This window comes from Cucumis sativus, chromosome 6 (assembly GCF_000004075.3).
Source record: "Cucumis sativus cultivar 9930 chromosome 6, Cucumber_9930_V3, whole genome shotgun sequence".
NCBI classification, from domain to species: Eukaryota; Viridiplantae; Streptophyta; class Magnoliopsida; order Cucurbitales; family Cucurbitaceae; genus Cucumis; species Cucumis sativus.
The window spans coordinates 28,485,890-28,506,894 of record NC_026660.2 but is presented as its reverse complement, the minus strand read 5'-3'; the positions used below and the strand labels follow the sequence as shown (position 1 = coordinate 28,506,894).

Sequence of the window (21,005 nt, the reverse complement as noted above, 5' to 3'; positions counted from 1 at the left end):
AAGAAAAGAGGAACCAATAATGACAAGTAATAATAAGAGGAGTAAGTGGCTGTCATCTTTAATGAACAAAATTACTGAGTAAGTGGAGCGATTATCAATCTATCTCTTTAGTTATTTCTAAAAAGTTATAATAATCAGTGTCATAGGTAAGAGATTACACTGTTTGAGTTCATGACTTCCATGTCTATTTAACAATTAAGTCTGCCTTTTCTGCCAATTTTATTTTTTTCCTCGTAAAATATGAGATATAAATTCAATATTTAAACATTTGATGTACACTTTCGTCAACGTTACTTACCTCATTTAGTTGATGTATTGTATATGTATTTTTTAATAAGAAGATGTTCACATTGATGTTTGATGTTCCCACTGTTATGTTATTTAATTGAAACAAATAATTAAAAAAATAATGTGTTTTGCTTCAGCAATTGTTTCATTCAAATATTTTAGGAGTGCCTTTAGTAATCTGAAGATGTCAAATTACAGGTTCAACTTATAATTTTATGTCAAATACGTTCATGCATTTAGAAAAAACATCTACTTGCACCTAAAATTTTAATTTGCTAATTTGGTAGCTAATAAACACTTTAGTTTTCTATTGAGTGTGTGATATGTCTAACTTATTTTCCTCAATTGCTTACCTTAGCTAGAACTTGTCCTTGCTGTATCTAAAGATTAGAGGTCTCGGTTTAAATATAAGCTCCTATTTGTATATGACAAAAAAATTTAGTCTATTTAACATTCTTCTAAGAAAAAAAATCGTTAATGTAATTGTACATTATTAGAAGTTTCAATTTAACTATAACGTATGAAGGTTAGAAAATTTTATATTCAACTTTTTATTAGATATAAAATAAAACAAAAAATTCTAAACACTAAACTTACAGTTTAACAACGAAAAAAAGGTCTGTAAAACTAAATACTTTTTTATTATTGAACGAATCTAGAAATTCAACGGCAACATATTTGTTTTGATAGTATAATATTTTTGGGTAATTGTAATTGATGACCATTTGAGGAATAATAATTAAGAATATAACAATATTAATTTTTTTTTACAAATATAGCAAAACTATCGCGGATAGATTTGTATCATTGATATACTCGTATGAACTATCATTGATAGAATTTGACAAATTTTGCTATATTTGTAATTTTTTAAAAATTTTGATGCATACTTAATTATTTTGCATCTAATTGCTAAATTTGCAACTGTCCCATAATTTTTTATAAAATATGACGGAAGATAGACTAAATTCCAAGCAACTGAACCAAAGTTTGATGGGCTTGGCCGGCCATTTTATGGGCCCTCAAGAAGGCCCAAAAGCATTCCCACTATCCGACACTTTAAAATGGTTTCGGCCCATTCATCAATGTTACACAATTTGGGCTTGCAACTAGAGTGGTTTTAATCAATTTTATAATAATTTTTAAAAACAGTAAATATAACCAAATTTAATTTTTTAAAATGGTAAATATAACAAATTTTATTGACTATAGATATAGACTCTTATGGTCTATAGTGATGAACTAATATTTATAACATTTATTGACGATAGATATAGACTCTTATGGTTTATAATGATGAACCAATATTTATAACATGGTTTATCAGTGATACATTTCTATAATTGATTTATAAACTTTGACAAATTTTATAATCTTTATAATCTTTTTATTATCCTTACAATTACTTCCATGTATAAATGATAGACATTTTTAAACATCTCCTTACTTCAATGTAAGCAAGAAAATTTTCATGCGTCAATCTTTTGTTAGCCCCATTTCCGTATTAGAAAGTTTTTCGATATTTTATCATCCATAAACCTCACTATACATAACAAATATTTGTTGATTCGGATTCCAAATCTTAAATCACTTTCCAAAAAATATTCTCTAAGCTGACTTATTCAACTCAAGGGTTAGCCAATTAAAAGTTGTAGAGAATGTTTTTGAATCCCACCACTTGCAATCTATCTTTCATTATTAAATTCAACTACATTATTAAAAATGAAACAAGATTCGAACACAATCTCTTTGCTCGATTGTGTATATATTAACCAAGGTCGATGTACTTATCATGTATCTAAACCTTGAATAAATTTCCCATAACTTGATTCAAAGTATGTTAATTTAGTACTCACAATTTGTTTTTAGACATGATATGATTCTATTCCCATTCTAATTATCAAATGGTGATTGATATTGGAATGGACGAATCCACCCATGTTACATCATTAATTTTCTTCCTACCAAAGTTTATAGGCAATATATACTTTACAGTCTATAATATAATATCTGGAGAATAGGGTCTAAAATCTATTGATATTATAAAAACATGGAATAGAAGAAAAACGTGGTTAATTAGAAGTAATTATTAAGGATTAGAAGATGTTAAAATTGATAGGTTAAATAATAATTGAAGTTGTTGGTGTACCAATTCAAGTGGGAATTGGAACAAATTCTGCTTCTAATCGTTGGAGAGGAAAGCTGATTAAAGAATTGAAGAATATGATTCTGGGCTGCGGCCACAAATAAAATGACAACTACTACATTTTTCTCATATCAAATAAAAAACTAGTTATGATGTTTGGAAAAATGATATTAAATTGGTGTGATATAGTTGTATGGACCCTAATAATATTTTAATATTGTTGTTAACTTTTAATAATTTTACTGCTTCCATAATAACATACCATAAAAATCAATTTTATTGCTTCCAATTGCTTTTAAAAAAACTGATATTCTTCCAGGTTGTGGTCTGAAGGAAGAAGGTGGGGAGAAAGGAGAGGGTGCCCTCAAATGGGGCTTTAATTTTGGTCCATTCTAAGACTGCAATTATTCTGTACTGCCCCAAACTTTTCCCTCGTATTACACAGTATCTCTTTTTCATTTTAAACACTTCTTTTTGTAAATATTGTTAACAACCTTCTAATTTTATATTTTGCTAGTTTTTCAAAAATACCACCTAACTTTGTGCTCAAACTAGTGTTTTAAAATTACCTTTGCATGAGAATAACAACTTCATCTTTCGATCAATTGTTTGACTGATTTTCACCTTCATCCATATTAGTTTCATGAACGACAAATTCTATTACTTTTGAACGAATAGAAAGTAATTCTGAGCAAAGAAAAAAGTACGTAGAGAATAATAGATGTGAGTTGAAGTGAACTATGGAGAAAGGGGAGGGTTTTTGACCAGATTTCTTTGAGAAGCATCCATGGGAAAAGCTGTGAAGGACAAGAAGGTAACCAACTTGAAAACACACACAAAAAAAAAGCTAAGGAATCAATAAATAAGATTTAGTGTCACTTCAACTTCACACCCAATGGAATCAGCTGTCTTTTCTTTTCTTCTTTTTTACCTTTTTCTCTGATATAACTTTTTCACTTTTACTCCAATTATTGTTTCATTTTCACACCGCCCTCCTCCTTTCAACCAAATTATATAACTAATGCAATTGGGGTCATATTATGGGAAGATGCAAATATCTCATTAATACCTGAATTAGAAAGGGAAACACATTTTCCTTAAATCTAAGTCCTTCCTTATACGTATACTTATAAAAAGAAATTAAAGAATAATGGCTAAATAGTGAAAGGTCATCTTAATTATTGTTATATCATTGTTACCTAACTATAACTATAACTATAGGCAATAAAAGACCCTGTAACATCTACCTTTAGGCTTTCACAACAAATTAATATAACAGTTGAACAAGTACATAAAAACCAAACTAGTTCAACAAAACAAAGCTTTGAATTTGATATATATATATACGGCGTTGATGCCAAGCTGTATGAATTTCTTATCTAGTGATTTGACTCCTTAAAATATGTGGCATCAAGTATAGAGTGTGTTTGTGGATATATGCATTTATTGTTCTTGTTTGCAACGTATAATAATATGTAGATCTAAAATGATACTTTAGGAATGAGGAAATGAATTATTGAAATGGAGAGGGCAGAGGGAGGGAGGGCGGGGGGAAGGGGGAAGGGGGAAGGGTGAAGGGTGAAGGGTGAAGGGTGAAGGGAATGGCCATTTCTCATCAGAAATTGATCAGATTGTGTCGCCACGTGATCGCCTTACAATCACATGTGGTTGGGTTTAATTAATAGTTACATACACTTCCTCCCTATTTATACTTTTTATATATATATATATATATATATATATATATATATATATTTTAAAAATAATTTCTGTAAATTATTAATAATAAGTAAAGCTTAATTGGAGGGTCCCACACAATCTAAGCCCCTCTTTTTTAAATATAAAATTATTATTATTATTATTATTATTATATAATCTTACATTTGGCCAAAAAATTCAAAAAATGGAGAAAATAAAATATAATACTAAATAAATAACTAAAATCGGAAATTAAAGTATTTGCATTTATCACAATTATGCATACACTTCAACAATTACACACTGACCTTATGTATCTAATGCACATTTATTATTCTCTATATCTTAATGGACATTCAGTCGCTAATTAACTTTATCTAAATTCTAAACCCTAATCTTAAATTATAACTATAAATTTAACTCTTATTCATTCATGGATAAAATATGTCATCGCAATAGATTATATATCTATAATAATTATACAAATTAAAAAATTAAAGTAAATTTAAATTAGTTAGTTTCACATATCTTTGATTTATATTACACTAAAACTAGTGATGTTTTTTTTCTTTATTTTTATATTTAATGGATTTTTTTACCTAGAATAAAAATATTGATATTTTTTTTAATGAGTGGTTGACATGGTGAAATTGTTTTAAAACAAAGGAAAGAATAATAAGAATTAATATGATTGACATAAGATGGAGTTGTGTTTTTAAGTGATTTAGTTTTTGATATATGATGGGAACCAATTGATTTTATATTTAATTTTGAAGTGCGTGAATATGTACAAAGCTTGGGTTACAATAAAAGTTGTATCATAATATTGCCGACAACAAAGTGCACTCCCAATTTGCATCACTACCTATAACCAATAATATATAATTGCTAATCATCCAACATTATTATATATTCTTCCTTTTCTTTTTCCTTTAGAGAAATTAAAATAATAAAACTTCCATCAAATTTACGACATCTTCATGATAATACAGGAGTAGTATAATCATCCTTATAGACTAGGTAGAATAATTAGACGCATATCTAAAGTTGGAGGATTTATATATCGCATTTAAAATCATAAATAATATAAACATAACGAGATAATTAGGTTTTGGATAAAATTGTTTGAAATATTGAGTCTCACATTTCCAACGACATAAGAGAGTTTCTTATATTATTTAATGTTTATTAATATAAATTAAAATCTAGTACCCATTTTCCCCTTGAGGATTTGGGCCTTCTTTTATATAGTGCGTCATAGGAGATGTATATTAAGTTATAATTAATATTCATATAGTTTGTTAACAATAATAATCAAAATTACTATTGTATATGAATAGAAGTTATTATTGGATGGCATATAGATTTCATGAAATGAAAAGGTGTTGGGAATCTAAAAAAGAAATGTGCATATATATATAGCATGTGAATATAAGAATGGGTATATTATTAAATTGCAATTTGGAAGATTTTAGAGAAAAGAGAGGTACATAGAATTGTGTTTTTAAAAGAATTATATGTGAAGTATGAGAGAACATGTCATGTGCAGCAATGGCCGAAGCAGAGTTTATTCAGATGGAAAATCATTTTCTCCAAGACTACAGAGTATAGACAAGAACTACACCCTCCAAATACCCACTCAACCATTTTTCTTTATATATATACTCTTTCCTCTCTAAAAAAAATAACTATAATATTACATTTCTCATTTTATTATCACTTTAAAGTTTAGTCTCAATTCAAAAATAGAAATCTTCTAAAGTACTTTCAAATCATTATTTACGAAAGCTTGAGCTTATACTCAGGAGAATTATTTTTTATGAACAAAAACTAATGTTGATTACAGTTGATTTACTCAAATACCTCCCACCCAACTTCCACTAAAGAACGCATTTGTGATCAAATATGTTTATAACGAAAGTATCATACTTTTCGAAAGAATATTTTTAAATTGAAATTTTTTCAAGCAATGTGTTTATTTTATGTTACTTGTATGAAATGTTTGTATGCTAGTAAACAATTAACTTTATTTCTATCATGAAAGCTAGCTATTATGTACAAATGTAAGAGTCAAGGTAACCAATCGTTAAAAAGATTACATGACGTTTAAGGTGTTGGAGTTGTCAAATCATTTTTAAACACTCGAAGATCACATCATACCGTAACTTTTATTTAATAATTTGTATTTAAGATCTCTATATATTAGGCAAATTTGGATTGTGGGAGACATAAAACTAATTAAAGTAAGATTGGCATCTTATAGTCCACTAGGAGGGGCAGTAAGGAACAATAATCATAAAGCAGAAGAAAAACAAGCACCGGTGGAGACTGGACGTTTGCGATAATTGGAATTACGTAGGAAAGTGCACAAGAGTTAATTCATTAAATCTTGAAAGAAAAAGACATGAAAAAAATTAGAAGAGACAGTATTGTTGAGAATATAGGGAGTTGCTTTGAGTTTTCATATATTTCCTTTTTCAAGTGGATCATGATGGACTTTTTAATATATAATATAAGTTAAATGGAATTATTTTGATGATGTGCTTTGGACATTGGGAAAGAATCACACTTCAAGACAACAGAAAAAGGAATGAATAAGAGAGAATTCATGGAACCTGAAACTTGATCCAATTAATCCCAAAAAACATGGCCTTCAGGTCCTACATTACTTCTCCCATAAACTCAACCCCATCTTCCTCCCTCCCTTCCTCCATCATATTACAACTGAGGCCAGTTAGCAATTTAATATCGTACCACTCGTAATATTTTGAATATACGATAGTATCTACTATATCTTTCTAACGTAATCCTCATATTATTCTTCAAGAATAAAGATATTGTAAGATGTTGAGAAATCGTGTACACTAAAAAACTAAAAGGATTCACCATTCTTATAAAATAAATGAGTTACTTTTGTAATTATCAATTAATTTTTAGATGAAATAACCTCATGTTATTAAAGCTTATAAAACCCGAATGAGTATCCAATTCAACAAAGATAGCATCGTAAGAGGATGTTGAGATGTTGAAAATTTCATATTGAAGAAATTAAAAGAACTTAGTCCCCGTATAAGAATAGATGAACTACATACTTCCTTACCATTATGTTGTTGAAATATAACTTCATGCTATCAAATAGATAAAAGATTCAACTTTTTAATCGAATACTTATAATAGGATACATGTGCTTTTATATCATGTTAGATAGACAAAATTAACGTTAGATAATTTTGAATAGAGTCCATTCAATCTTACACTTTGTTCGAAATATGCGTGGCATGTTTGACTATAATTAAATTTGTAAACCTCCAATATATTCTGATATTTATTAAAATTGAGTAATGAAGCAACATGTTTTCTGTTTCAATTTGGAAGAACTACTATATTATTGAGTGACAATTATTTGAATAAGAAATATAAATGGGTTCTAATTTCAATCATGAAATTGACGTAGAATTCATATATATTCAATAATAAATAATACTAAATTATAATTGGACACAAAAGTATTGAGGAGGTACGTAGAAATATTAATAACAATAACAATAATGATGAAGATGAAGATGAAGATGTGCTGTCATCAACGTAATAAATCCACATGGCTACCATGAGCCGCATGGTCTTCGAATCATTAACTTCATACTTTTTCTTCTTTCTTCCCCTTTTTTGCCCCTCTCTAACTTTTTGTTTCAATTTGCAATACACAAATAAAAGAGATTGGAATATAATTATTGAATAATAATCCTCCTTCTTAATAATTTTCTTATTTCTCACAAAAATAATAATATTAAAAAAGTTTCTTTTCATAAAGTGGGTTTTTTTAGCATGGGATGATTATCTATAAACCTAATTATATTACCAAATCTTCAACAAAATATTATTATACAGACAAAAAAAAAAAAAACCTAACTTTTTCTTCCTAAAAGAGAACCAACAGTGCTCTTGTTAATAGTATGTTCAACATTTCAGTATGATCACATGGAATTTTCTATCAACTTTATATTTTAATTCAATCTTTCCATGTACCTTTAACTGTTGAATTATTGCAATTATGTCACATTTAATGCCAAATGCGTTCATTTCTTTTATACTAAGATATTAGTTAAGTTTACCGGTTAAGGCATTAAGATTGACTACTAATTAGGTTAATCTTCTCACAAATATATTTATTAAATCTTTACTTATATATATTGCATATTAACAAGAGTACGACAATATAGTTTAGTTATAGAATAAAGGAATTAGGAATGATGATAAGTGTATATAACAATATGATGACATGTAAGAATAAAAATTAGAACTAACTTTTTGGTAAAAAAAAAAAGATAATTGTTTGCAATAATAAGGTGATCAGATAATGAGTGTATACAGGATATTTAAATGGTTGTTCACAAGTTTTTTTTTATAATATGGGAGATTTAAGTAGAAGTGAATTCTTTAATAAAGATATGGGAGATCATCCAAAAATGGATATTATTAAATAATAAGAAATATTATAATTATTATTTACTATTATAGTAACAAAACTATTATTATTTAACAAAGTGTGATAATAATAAAACTAATCTCCATGCTATGTGAAGGAAAAATGTTTTTAAGAGTTGCATATGTTTTTGTGTGATTTGTCTATAAATAACAAACCTAATTATAGCTAAAATGGTATTTTTTCAAATTAATATTTAAAACATTGTAATGGGATTGTTTTTAGTAAGATTTATTAATACATAGAGTTCAAATGATTTACGAGAAAGTCTAGTAGTACTCAAAAGACCCATAAGATAATCTAGTGGTAGTTCGAAAAAAACCTATGAGAGAGCTTTAGAGGTATAGCTCCATATATAAAAGAACTAAAAGTTACTTTGACAACCTTAGATGATATCCATAAATTAAGGAACCTCTTCAAGACCCGTAGAATATTTAGGAGGCATATAAATGACATGAAAAGACCTTTTTTGTAAATCTATGAAAGACCTTAGAAAATCTCAAATGATCCATGAAAAATTTTAGGATGAAAAAAATATCCATTGAACAATTGGGTGAACGATACATTTAAAGCATCAGTTACAAGCTCAAGTTATGGTTAGTGTAACTAGTAACGATTCTAATAATGGTTTCAAAAAATTTTAAGGGTTGGTTATGATTCCAAGTATCAACTACACACTACTTGCTTATAATACAAACTTAGGTTGATCTGTTTTTCTTTTTACATAAAAAGTCTTTGTTTAACATTTCAATATTATATATGAGAACACCATGAAAGCAATAGTTTGTTAGTCATGTGAAGGTTGGTTCAGTGGCTGTGATCTCAATTTAATTTAATTAAAGAGCTTTGGGCATGTAATGGTCTCAAGTAATTCGTTAATTATGTCCAACGAAGCTTAATTAATAGTTCGTAAAGTATCAAACCGTGATCAAGTTTGTCTTAATCTGAAAGTTAAACACAGCTTTATATATTTTAATTATATTCATTTAGAATTAATTCAACACAGTTTGACGAATGGTCTCCTAAACAAGAAAACAGGAATTCTTAAGCCCATTGTTTGGCTTAATTAATGCAAATTAAATTAATCACAAGGTGGCCACCTCAAGTACAATTATTTCTCTCTCTCTCTCTCTAAAGATGAAATTATGCTATATTTATTTATTTAAGAGATGCTATAACGTTACTTTACTCACCTTGGATTACATATTTAAATGGAGCTTGTTATTGTAATTGAAGAATAAATTCTAATAACTAAAGTTAGCATAGCTGATTTGTAATTAAGAAATGACATGATGTGTTATTTTCATTCAATATAATGAAATGCTATAATAAATGAAAGCATATACTATGACCAAACGGTTAGAGTTTTCTCCTCTGTGTTATTTAATTTAACACTCTTAGATAATTTTCAATTAATTTACAACATTTACAACTTACACTATTTTAATAGTCATACCGTGTTTTAATATGTGTAATTATTAATTAAGAAAGCTTTTATATTTTAAGATAACATAAACATTTTTATACTAATATAGCCTTTTTTTTAAAAAAAAACATTTCATTAACCAAAACCAAAACTCTCACTGACTAAGAACAAAGGACACACCCAAAAGAGTTTGTCATAAAAAATTAAGTAAAAGTTATATGATAGAGTGAATAATAAAAAATTACACGAACGATTACAATTAACAAAAACAATGACATGATCACCAAAAAAAGTACTCATGATGTGTTCTTTAATACAATTTACGAACAAATCAACAGTCTACTCAATCAAGAGCACTGTGTTGATGCAGTTGAAGGAATAGTTGCGAGTATGTTTTATTATGAGCTAGGAAACTTTTAGCAAACATTTTATTCTCTTTTATTTGAATAGTTGCTTTTTGTGGACTATGGTTGATGCATGCGCACGTTGATTTTGATTGACAGTAATTTTAGAAGTAAAACACATACTTGGGAATACTTTGAAAGGTAAAGATTGATTGATTAACCACATTTCTTTGCATGACAATAATATATATATATAAAACTTTTAAACGGTGTGATTATAACTAATTATATAAGAATGAGTATATAACTATATGTATAATCATAAAATTTGTAATTCAAATATCTCTCTTCAATTGCACTAAAACAGTAAGGGTACATGCACGTTATTGTTCCTAAAAATCTTCTTTTTAAAAGAAATATTATTACATCTCAGAGAATTGAAATTCTTTCCAAAACTAAGATAAAAACAAAGACCGAAAAGAATGACAAAGAAATAAAGTGAAAGAAGAAAGTACTTTGATTGATATATCTAAAAAGCACTTGATATGACTATAATAATTTGATTAAAAGTTTTTACAAACACATATATCAATTTTCGTTTTTACTTTTCTTATAAAATAAGTTCACTTTTTCTGAAGGGAGTAGGTTATATCAATGTGTATGTTTTTTATTTCATCAAATTAGAATGAAATTACAGACTCCAAATTTAGATAACCTAATAGAATCTTATACATACTTTTTTTTTTAAAAAAAAATGAAAAATGTTGAAACTTTGTTTCACTTTTGATGAGTTTTTATTTGAAACTTCACTAAAAATACATTCTCTCCGTATGCTTTTGTTTAAATTTTGCAAATGTTCGCAGAGTTACTGAGAGGTTAGTTTATATATTAAACTTAATATTGGGCAAATTTTGATTATTACTAAAATCAGTAATCTTTTACCCATACTTTCAAACTTTTTTTTTCTTTTTAAATTAAAATTAGCCACTAAATTTATAATATAATTCAATAAAATTATAAGTTTAGGTGGTTAAAAGTCAATACAAAACAAGTTTACAAATGAACTTTGAATCTTTCACTTAAAAAATACCTTTTTAGTATATAACAACATTAGTTATTCATCTTTGGTGGATAGTTAGTCATCTAGTCCTTTTAATAAGTTTTGTATCTAGTTAAACGAGTAACAAAACTTAAACTTACCCTCTAAATAAAGTAGACACGTGATCAAACAAATTGTATGTAAGTTTTAAGCTTTTATTTGAATTGAAGGGGTGAAAAAAATATGAAATTGGGTATGGTTAAAATAACTATATATTTACTTGTCTTCTTTATTAGTCATAGTCAGAATGATTTTTGACAACTTTTTTGAAGTAGTTTATATTATTAGATCTAGTTGAGAGATATATATTCTTTTGGTCGTGGGCCACAAATTGTTTGTGAGGAAGAAAGAATGTGGTGACAAATCCACAATTATCAACTTCTACTACTCCTGTAACTTTGGCCTAAAGTTAAACACACCAAATTTCATTCTCTATCTAAGATAACATAAAGAAGAAAAATATATATATATATAAAATAAAATCATAGTCATAAAAAAGAAAGGAAAAAAGAGTGGGTCACAGTCATCAAAGGCAGGTCCCACCTTTCATGACCACAAAACCCAAAGATTGAATAGTAGTGGACCCACTTCATGAATGTGCTCGCATCATACACTTCTCTCTCTCTAAACTTCCTTTGATTAATTAACTAATCCACTTGAAAACCTTACTAAAATCTACATTAATTCTACTAATCTAATCAAACATCCAACAGTATTACAAACTAACTCTAAATTACATAATTACTCTCTAAATTAATTTATCTTCTACTTCCATGTGACTTTCCTTCATCACCATGTTCCTTCTCATAATATACCTAATTTATTAAAAACAAATATTCCAACTTCCCCCCCCCCCCTTTTTTTTTCTGAATTTATTCTCCCACTGTTTTTGTCCTTTCTTCCAATTAAACAAATTAAATAAAAAAACACAACAACACACTTCATCCTTTTCTCAACCTTTCTCCACTATCTTATCTTTTTTTCTTTTCTTTTCATTTGTTAATTTCCCACTCCCTTGATCCCGTTCTCCCACGCCTATAAATACCATCCATTTCCATCTCCCACAACACACTCAGCAGAATTACAATAAGTTCTAGAGAGAAACAATGGAGATGGATTTCCCTGTCATCAACATGAACAACCTCAATGGCGAAAGCAGAGTATCTGTCCTGAACCAAATCAACGACGCCTGCGAAAACTGGGGTTTTTTTGAGGTAAATATCTTTATAAATTCATCATATATAAACTCTTTGGCTTAAGGTTCTGGGTTATTTATTTATTTACTTTTTTTTTTCTTTTGAAGTTGGTGAATCATGGGATACCACATGAGCTGATGGACAAAGTGGAGAAGATGACAAAGGAACATTATAGAAAGTGCATGGAGCAGAGGTTTAAAGAAATGGTAGCTTCCAAAGGGTTGGATTCAGTGGAAACTGAGATCAACGACACTGATTGGGAAAGCACTTTTTTTTTACGCCATCTTCCAGTTTCAAACATGTCAGAAATTGGTGATCTGGATGAGGAGTACAAGAAGGTGATGAAGGAATTTGCAGCTGAACTGGAGAAATTAGCAGAGGAAATTCTGAACTTGTTGTGTGAGAATCTTGGGCTTGAAAAGGGGTATTTGAAAAAAGTGTTTTATGGATCAAAAGGCCCAAACTTTGGGACAAAAGTTAGCAATTACCCTCCATGTCCTAAACCTGAGCTTATTAAAGGACTTAGAGCCCATACCGATGCTGGTGGTCTTATTCTTCTGTTTCAAGATGATAAAGTGAGTGGGCTTCAGCTGCTCAAAGATGGAAAATGGGTTGATGTTCCTCCGATGCATCACTCCATTGTTATCAATTTAGGAGACCAGCTTGAAGTACGTGATGATCTTTTTAGTGTGTGTGCGTGCTTTTTGTTATTATTACTATTATTTGTTTGTTTGGTATTAACATTAGTTATCTTGTTTTTGATTGAAATAGGTAATAACAAATGGAAAATACAAGAGTGTCATGCACAGAGTGATAGCACAGGAGGATGGAAACAGAATGTCGATAGCATCATTCTACAATCCAGGAAACGACGCCGTAATCTATCCGGCGCCGGCGCTGGTCGAGGGAGAGCAGGAGAAAACCAAACTTTACCCAAAATTTGTGTTCGATGATTACATGAAGCTGTATATGGGGCTTAAGTTTCAAGCAAAAGAGCCAAGGTTTGAGGCCATGAAAGCCATGGAGTCCACCAATATCAATATGGGTCCAATTGCAACTGTCTGAAAAGTGAAAACAAATTTTAAAAAAGGATTTGGATTAATTGTGGGTGTTTTTATTATTACAAAAGAAACCAGGAACAAATTTTAGTGGTACATTAGTGATATGATATAATGTTTGGGTGTTGGGGAACAGTGTTTAGTCTGTATTTTTATTTTACTTCTTAAAACATATTATGATAGTGGTTTGGGAGCAATATGAAGGGTTTCTCTTTCTAGGTAATATAGTTAACTTAAAATAATAAATATGTGTGTCTTTATGTTTCTGGTTTTTATTCAGAATGGAAAATAGACTTACTTTGTATACAACCTTGTATCGTTTTTTTTTTTTTTTTTCTCTTACTTAGAAATCTACAAATGTTAGGGGCATAATATAAAATATTTACCCACTTGGGTGTTTAAAGCAGAAAAGACATAAATCCCAGTTGAGGGCATGAAAAATAATGAAGCAAGAAAGAGCATAAAAATGGAAAAAGGTTTAAAAAGGAGAGAGAGAAAGACACCCAAATTGAAAAGTTATTGAGGGAATCTTAATAAGAGTTGAGTTAATGTAGATTTAAAAATGGTATGACTTTCATGGAATAACTTCCCTATCTTACTGAATCAAAATACCGAGAATGGAATTAAAATCTCACTGTTAGTTAAAGAAAGTCTAACGTGTATATATATATATATATCTATATATAAGGTGACAATGGATATATAGACCATTTCTATTTGAAATGAGATTTTGGTGATAATTCTAAAAGTGAGATGTTGAGATTTTAGACCCCATTTAGTAATAGATTCATTTTTTTTTTGTTTTAAAAAATTAATATTATAAACACTCATCCAACCTAATAATTTCCATCTATAATATCTACCTTTTACCAATGTTTTGAAGATCAAGCTAAAATTTAAAACTAATTTAAGGGAAAAAAAAAACTTTTTTTGGAATTATACATGGCAAAACAATGAAGAGAAAATAAACTTGGATATCAAAAAAAAAATAAAAAAATAAAAGTGGTTATCAATATTAGAACTAAAAATTTGTTGGCAACAAGAAGATTAACTCATTTATGTCTTGTAAGCTCATAACTTAATCTATACAAGAGTTTTTTATTTTTTCAAACGGGAGGAGTGCAACGTTTAGGTGACACTACTTTCATGGTTATCCTTTGGTGAGAAGCTCATTTCTAAATGTAGAAATGAAATGGGAAATAGGAAAAAAAGTAGTAAAGGGTGATTCGAAAAGCATTTGTTGCAATAAGAAATTGAGAAGAGGCATTATTACTCATAAACAAACATCATTCAAATTTCAAAGCATTGATTAAAATTTGAACCCAACTCTGCAGTTTCCATTTCAAAGGTTGTGTGCGGAGAAGATAAATATTATTGGTATTTATGGATATAAAAAAATATCATGAACTACACTATTATATATAGACACAAACAGTAATTTATAAATATTTGGATTAATTTTGCTGAATTTAAAAGATTACATTAAGAGGTGATTTATTTGACCATCAATTGACCTAGAGATGAAAGGCTACACAATAGATGGTTTTAAACTTGTATTGAGAAATAGTGTGATACAGAATTTAGTAGATAGTAAGGAAGAAAATGAGAAAAAACTGGTAAACATTTTATAATAAACAATACATCAACTAATTCATAAGACAATGATAGAAGTTTGCACACCGAAAAATGCTTTAAATCATATTTAGTTAATACAGGAATCAGCCGACACGTCGTAACGTTGCCATCGACTCGTCGTAACGAGAGAAGGGCAGGAATGTAATTAACGGACGAAAGATGTGCTAGGGTTTTGCAACGGAACTTGGAAGCTTTGAAGTTGACGCCGCAATTGGAATGAAGATAGCCACTATAAATTCATACGAATCAGCCATTAACAAAACAGAAGCTCAAATGGAGGGGGGCCTGCAGTGTCGCCATGGCCAATTTTTTTTCTTTTAGTTTCGTTTTCTTTTATTTCAGTTCTCCCACATTTCTTCATCCTCTCCTTGATTTTTTTTTTTTTTAAAAAAAGAAATTCTTTCGTTTTCTGTTTTGAAGGACCAAAAGCCTCTGTTCTCATATGAAACGGTGCTTGAGATCATTGATTATCTCTTCCGCCGCCAAGAACAGTGAGGTATAGCGAAGGCCGAGATATCGTTTCAGTCGTCATTTTTTTATCGGTTGGCGATTCGATTGTTGCTCGTCCACATTTTTCTTTACTAAATAAAATCTTTCTCTTGATTTTGATTCTTGGATAATTTCTCTCTTGTTATGCTTTTCAGCCGGCCTAAACCCTAGTGCGATTTCCCTGTTATCATCTTCGAGTATCTTAAAAACAGATTTTGTTATTAATTTGGTGGATGTTCCATTCTTTTTTTAAATATATATATATTCAAGATCATATTACCGACATCGAAATCGTTTTCTTTATCTGAATTATTTCATTTGTTTGATCTTAGTCGGACTAGTTGGATCTGTTTGAGCTGAATCTGATGCTTGCAATCGTCTGGTACGATTATGATCTTCATTTGTGACGATCAAATTTTAGAAATTAGATTTGGCAAGAGTGCAAGCAATGCGCAGCTAGAAGAATTTGGAATTTGGAATGTTGATACATTCGCATTTAAGAAAGTTTGCGATTGATTTAAGATCAATAATATATCAAGGCATTTCAGCTAAAATAAAGCTTAAAAATACAGACTCACGTGGGATTTTCCCTTAGGAACTGGGTTTTATGTACATAATATAATCAGTCAAAAATAAAATACATGAAGATTATGCTAAGGAATAGAGTTTTCTGGCTTCATAGACTCAATTGGTATCTTGGAGACTTGATGATGCACAACAACTCCATAGACAACAGATAATACTTGTTTATTATCTGGTCTTTCTGCATTCTTTTGATTTGCAGCTTCTAGGCCAACCTTACATACAATTCTTTTTTTTTTTTTTTGCATAGACTTAACTTGGAAAATAAAAGTGGCATATGTAATTCGTGGAATTCATTCTCACATCCTTGGGATGGTGTTTACTCAGAGAACTTTGGCATGAAACTATGGGATATATCTACACGGGAACCACATCTGCATTTTGATTATCGTCACATGTTACTATTAAGCCTTCAACATAGGTTGGAAGGAGGCACCGAGCCCATTGACATCCTGTTGACACAGGCTCTGTCGATGGAACTACCATGAGTATGTTATCCTGTCGTCGAACAACCCCCATGACACTCACTGTGCTTCCTTCCTTGATATACCTGAAAATGGTGAAGCAGTAATCAGGTTTCATCTGTGAATATAAGCAACAGAAATGACATTCTGATCATATTGTAGTGAATTGTGTAATACCCTTCTTTAAGGCGCATTACGCGATCGTCACTTGACAGTTTGCGATCAGCTAGCCAGCGTAGAAAAGTTGGAGACAAGTCTCGGTTTTCTTTCGTCACATCGACAACAGTAGAGGGTTTGACAAATGGAGCAACCTTAGCTCCATAGCCTGCTTTCACCAATGCTCTTAATCCAGATTGGAAGTCTGATATGTAAAAGTCAGCTACATATCTCTGTATTAGATGTGCAAAAACCAACCCATTACAACTCATCGTATATGCTGAAGAAACAGACAAGTTTTGGTAATGGTGTATACATGCTGTATGAATCTGTGGTAAGTCGATTCAAGAAGAATTTATAAAGAAAGTGTATGGCATTCAGCCATCATAAACAAAACACATCAGTCCAGAAAGCATGTGCACTTGACAAGAGATGTAATGATGTGCATTATTGCTACATGATGCTCTATTTCAAGTTTTCTAACCATCTCAGTCAAAGAAAAATTTACTGAGTAAACCAGAAATTAACACAACAAACCTAAGTGAGGTAAACTAATAGCCATAAATCATCCATCAAGTTGCGAGAAGTAATGAAAAACAAGTTGGTATGAAGAGTACTGACCTCAGAATATCTCGATCCCCATGAAAAGCAGCGGTGTTTAGGATTTGCAGGCTTTCCACCCCATCCTTTATATTCATATAGTTCTGTAGACACGTAAACGCACCTACCTACTTTCTGGTAGGACGACTCTAGAGGAATACTACCGCAAGTTACGACCTACAAGAGAAAATGATAAATATAATACTCAATTTCTTAAAAACAAATTAACAAATTCCAAACCCCACGATCAACCATAGTCAAAAAGTGGACGCAAGTTAGGTTTCTTCAACCCGTGATTGTCCAAATCAGTTTAATGAAATTATTGATAAAAGTTTGATCGACTTGGGCTTGTAGTAGTTTTTCAACAACCCAATAAATATTGCCATATGCCTAAACAATTTGGTTCCATTTTGGTTGAATTATAGATTTAGTCTCTCAACTTTCACGTTTGGCTTTCGTCATTCAAGGAGGTTGGTTGATGGATGATTGGGTTCAAAGTAGAGTTGCAGGGGTTCATAAGAGGATGTGAATGTATCATGTATGGCTGAAAGTTAATTGCTAATCAAGGTCGATAACAGCTAAAGCCTATCTACTAATCTATATTGCACCTGAAAATATATGTGATTGATGTGATGTGAACTAATTAAAGTGACATTTTCTTTAGGTTTATTTTCATCAATAAGTCTAAATAATTTGACTTAAAGTCACCAGATGGTGACCAACAACCAGATATGGACTGAGAAGACTATATTTTTGAACTCTCCAAATCCAAAAATACTTAAAACTAATCTCTTCCACTTCTACAAATAGAGAGTGCCTATTAGTTAGGAGAGTGTATAACTAGTTAACAAGTGAAATTTCAAAGATAAGATTTATCAGTTAGCTGAGAAAGCTAGGATTTAAGAAATTCATAAAATTCTACAGAACCTCAAAGAAGTTTCCTTTGATTGAAAACTGACAAAAACAAAGGTTAAGATTACAAAAGAAATACAGATTTGCTGGAAATCTAAATGAAGCCTTTACTAACAATCATACAAACCCAAATAAAATATAAGTTATATTCTCCATGAAGATAATAAAGGCCAAATTTGGATTCCTCGTCAAAGATTTAGATTGATTTTGTCCGACCACCGACCCTCAAATTTAGAACCCTATACAATTTTAATAATTTTGTTTTATATTAAACTAAAGTATAATATTGTCAAACAGTCAGCATCGTATTGACTATTCAATCCTGTGGCATAATACAAGAGGAAAGTTGCATCAAGATTGAAGAGGGAAAATGCTCCATGATTAGCCATAAAACATAGGATGATTAATCAATTTGACGAGTCATTACTTTTAATTTTTTTTTTATATATAAGAAAATTGTCATTATAATAATCTGAAAGCGAGAGAGGAAATTACCCCGGTGACCTTCACGTACTGTCCATCAATAGCACCTCTGAGCTCAGCGTCCGGATACCTTCCCACAAACCCTATCAATCCCTTTTTTCCCCAAGCTATATTCCACAGAACAACCACCACCGCCGGCACCAAAAGCCCCGCCGCCGCCACCAGAATAATCGGCTTCTTCACCGCCACCATCAGAAACCCACCTACCAACAAACCAGTGACTAAAATCACAAGAAAAGCCCAAACCACCGCCTTCGAAACCTTGAACCCTATTTTCACATCCTCACTTAAGCTCGTAACTGCAGACCCATACATGGTTTTCCCAGAGGACGCCGTCTGTTCCAGAGGACCGGAGCGCCGTCCTCCACCGACGCTACCGGAGGATCCAAGAGAACCGGATCCCATCATAGGGCCGGAGGTTATGAGGCCAGTAGGCTGGAGGGAAATCGGGCCGGAAGATTTCTTGGAGATTGGACCGGAATTAGAGTGTTTAGTAACAGGACCGGAATTAGGGCCGGATCGCACCGATCCACTGTTGTGCTGAGAAGAAGAGGAAGGGCGAGAGGATTTAGAAGGAGGAGGAGCAGAAGTTGGGGAATCAACGAGATGGAGGTCAAACATTTTACCAAGCTCGCCGGATTTCTTAATGTCTCCACCGGTGTAAGGGACGGCGCGTGAGCCCATTGTAGGGGGACGCTCCTTGAGCTGCTCGGGGCGGCCGGAGACATAGAGACCGCTACTGAGCTGGTGAGATGGAATTCGAGAACCCATTAATGGAAAGGAATTGGGGATGGAAAGAGTGAAGTGGAAGTGAGTGAATGTTGGTGAAGAAGATGGAATTAGAGATGAAGAAGAAGAAGAAGAAGAAGACAGTAATGGAGTTGGAGCGAAAGGGGGGGGGGGGAGATGGGTAAAATGACGAAAATGGGGCTATTGTAATTTGAAGTAAAATGATGAAATTGAAGGCGTCGGGCGGGCGGGTGGATGTTTAGATTAGATTCTTTCTCACGGTCGACTGTTTACAGTTTCTGTTTTAATTTTTCTTTTTTAAAAAAATTTCATGAAAATAGAAGACAATAATCATAATTATGTTTATCACTTTCTGTTCTTCAAAATTTTAAAAATAAAAAATAAAAGATGGGTGTTTTTGTCGAGAATTTTGAGCTGTGAACTGAATTCTGAATTTTATCTTTTACAATGTTATACAGCTGTAATATATATATATATATATATATATATATATTTGTTGGTAAGAAAAACCCAAACCCTTGAAATTATATATTGACTGTGTTGGTGTTTTCTGGTTCTTAATATTTTTAATTTTAGAAAGTGTGGAGAAGCATTAGAATATTAATTAATTAATATTAACATATTCTTTTTCTTTTTAAAATTGAGAAAGTAGGGATGAATGAATAAAAGAGTTGGGAAATGTTTTATAATTGTCATTTTCCTTCAGAAAATTAAAAGAAAAAAGGTTTGGATCAAATCAAACAAAGTGGTTAACTGTGTAAGATTCTTCGTCCATTCCACCTTCTCTATTCACTCATTCAGGGAAAAAAAGGGGTAAACCATCATCAAATTATATATTATACATATTGAAAAGTGATGTTTAAAAGTTTGATTATTTATTCACTTGTTTTTCTTTTAAAAGAACACGAATGTTCTGCAACAAATGGAAAGCCTTCAATTGATTTTAAAATATACACTTTCCCTTCCATATACAAATTTCAATAACATGCTTTATGGAGTTTTCAAAACTTTTTAACTCTTTTGCTTATTAGTGTTGTAATCTCTCTCTCTCTCTCTCTTCAATCAAAGTTGAGAGTTTAAATCCGTAATATATGAATTTTTTGAATTAGAAACTTGTAATTTCACTGTAAGATAAATTTTTTAGTGATTTTATTATTGTTATTTAAAAGAAAACAAAAAAAATTATTAATATAAAT

General features: G+C 30.6%; 2 protein-coding genes and 1 non-coding gene across 3 annotated transcripts; 2 read left to right on the top strand and 1 right to left on the bottom strand.

Annotated features, from left to right (window-relative positions):
• Positions 1–12,574: 12,574 nt before the first annotated feature.
• LOC101204103 (1-aminocyclopropane-1-carboxylate oxidase 3) lies at positions 12,575–14,003 on the top strand. The gene is given in 3 exon segments (NM_001305743.1): positions 12,575–12,698; positions 12,788–13,348; positions 13,452–14,003. Coding segments are annotated over 3 exon segments (957 nt in total). The 5' UTR covers positions 12,575–12,596; the 3' UTR covers positions 13,746–14,003.
• A 1,814-nt stretch (positions 14,004–15,817) lies between these two features.
• LOC116404851 lies at positions 15,818–15,945 on the top strand. The gene has a single exon (XR_004217949.1). It is a non-coding gene; the product is annotated as a small nucleolar RNA snoR111 (small nucleolar RNA).
• Positions 15,946–16,347: 402 nt separating this feature from the next.
• Positions 16,348–19,966, bottom strand: LOC101204340 (uncharacterized membrane protein At1g16860). Its single transcript, XM_004134738.3, has 4 exons — positions 19,072–19,966; positions 17,686–17,841; positions 17,086–17,297; positions 16,348–16,994 (listed from the first exon to the last, which is right to left on the bottom strand). The coding sequence occupies exons 1-4, from the start codon at positions 19,828–19,830 to the stop codon at positions 16,802–16,804; spliced, it is 1,320 nt and encodes a 439-aa protein (XP_004134786.1). The 5' UTR covers positions 19,831–19,966; the 3' UTR covers positions 16,348–16,801.
• Positions 19,967–21,005: the final 1,039 nt, after the last annotated feature.

Coding starts and splice junctions, on each gene's coding strand:
- LOC101204340 (XM_004134738.3), bottom strand. CDS start 19,830: ATGGGTTCTCGAATTCCATCTCACCAGCTCAGTAGCGGTCTCTATGTC. Junction 17,298..17,685: donor GGGGATCGAGATATTCTGAG/GTCAGTACTCTT, acceptor CATCTAATACAG/AGATATGTAGCTGACTTTTA. Junction 16,995..17,085: donor GTAATGCGCCTTAAAGAAGG/GTATTACACAAT, acceptor CACCATTTTCAG/GTATATCAAGGAAGGAAGCA.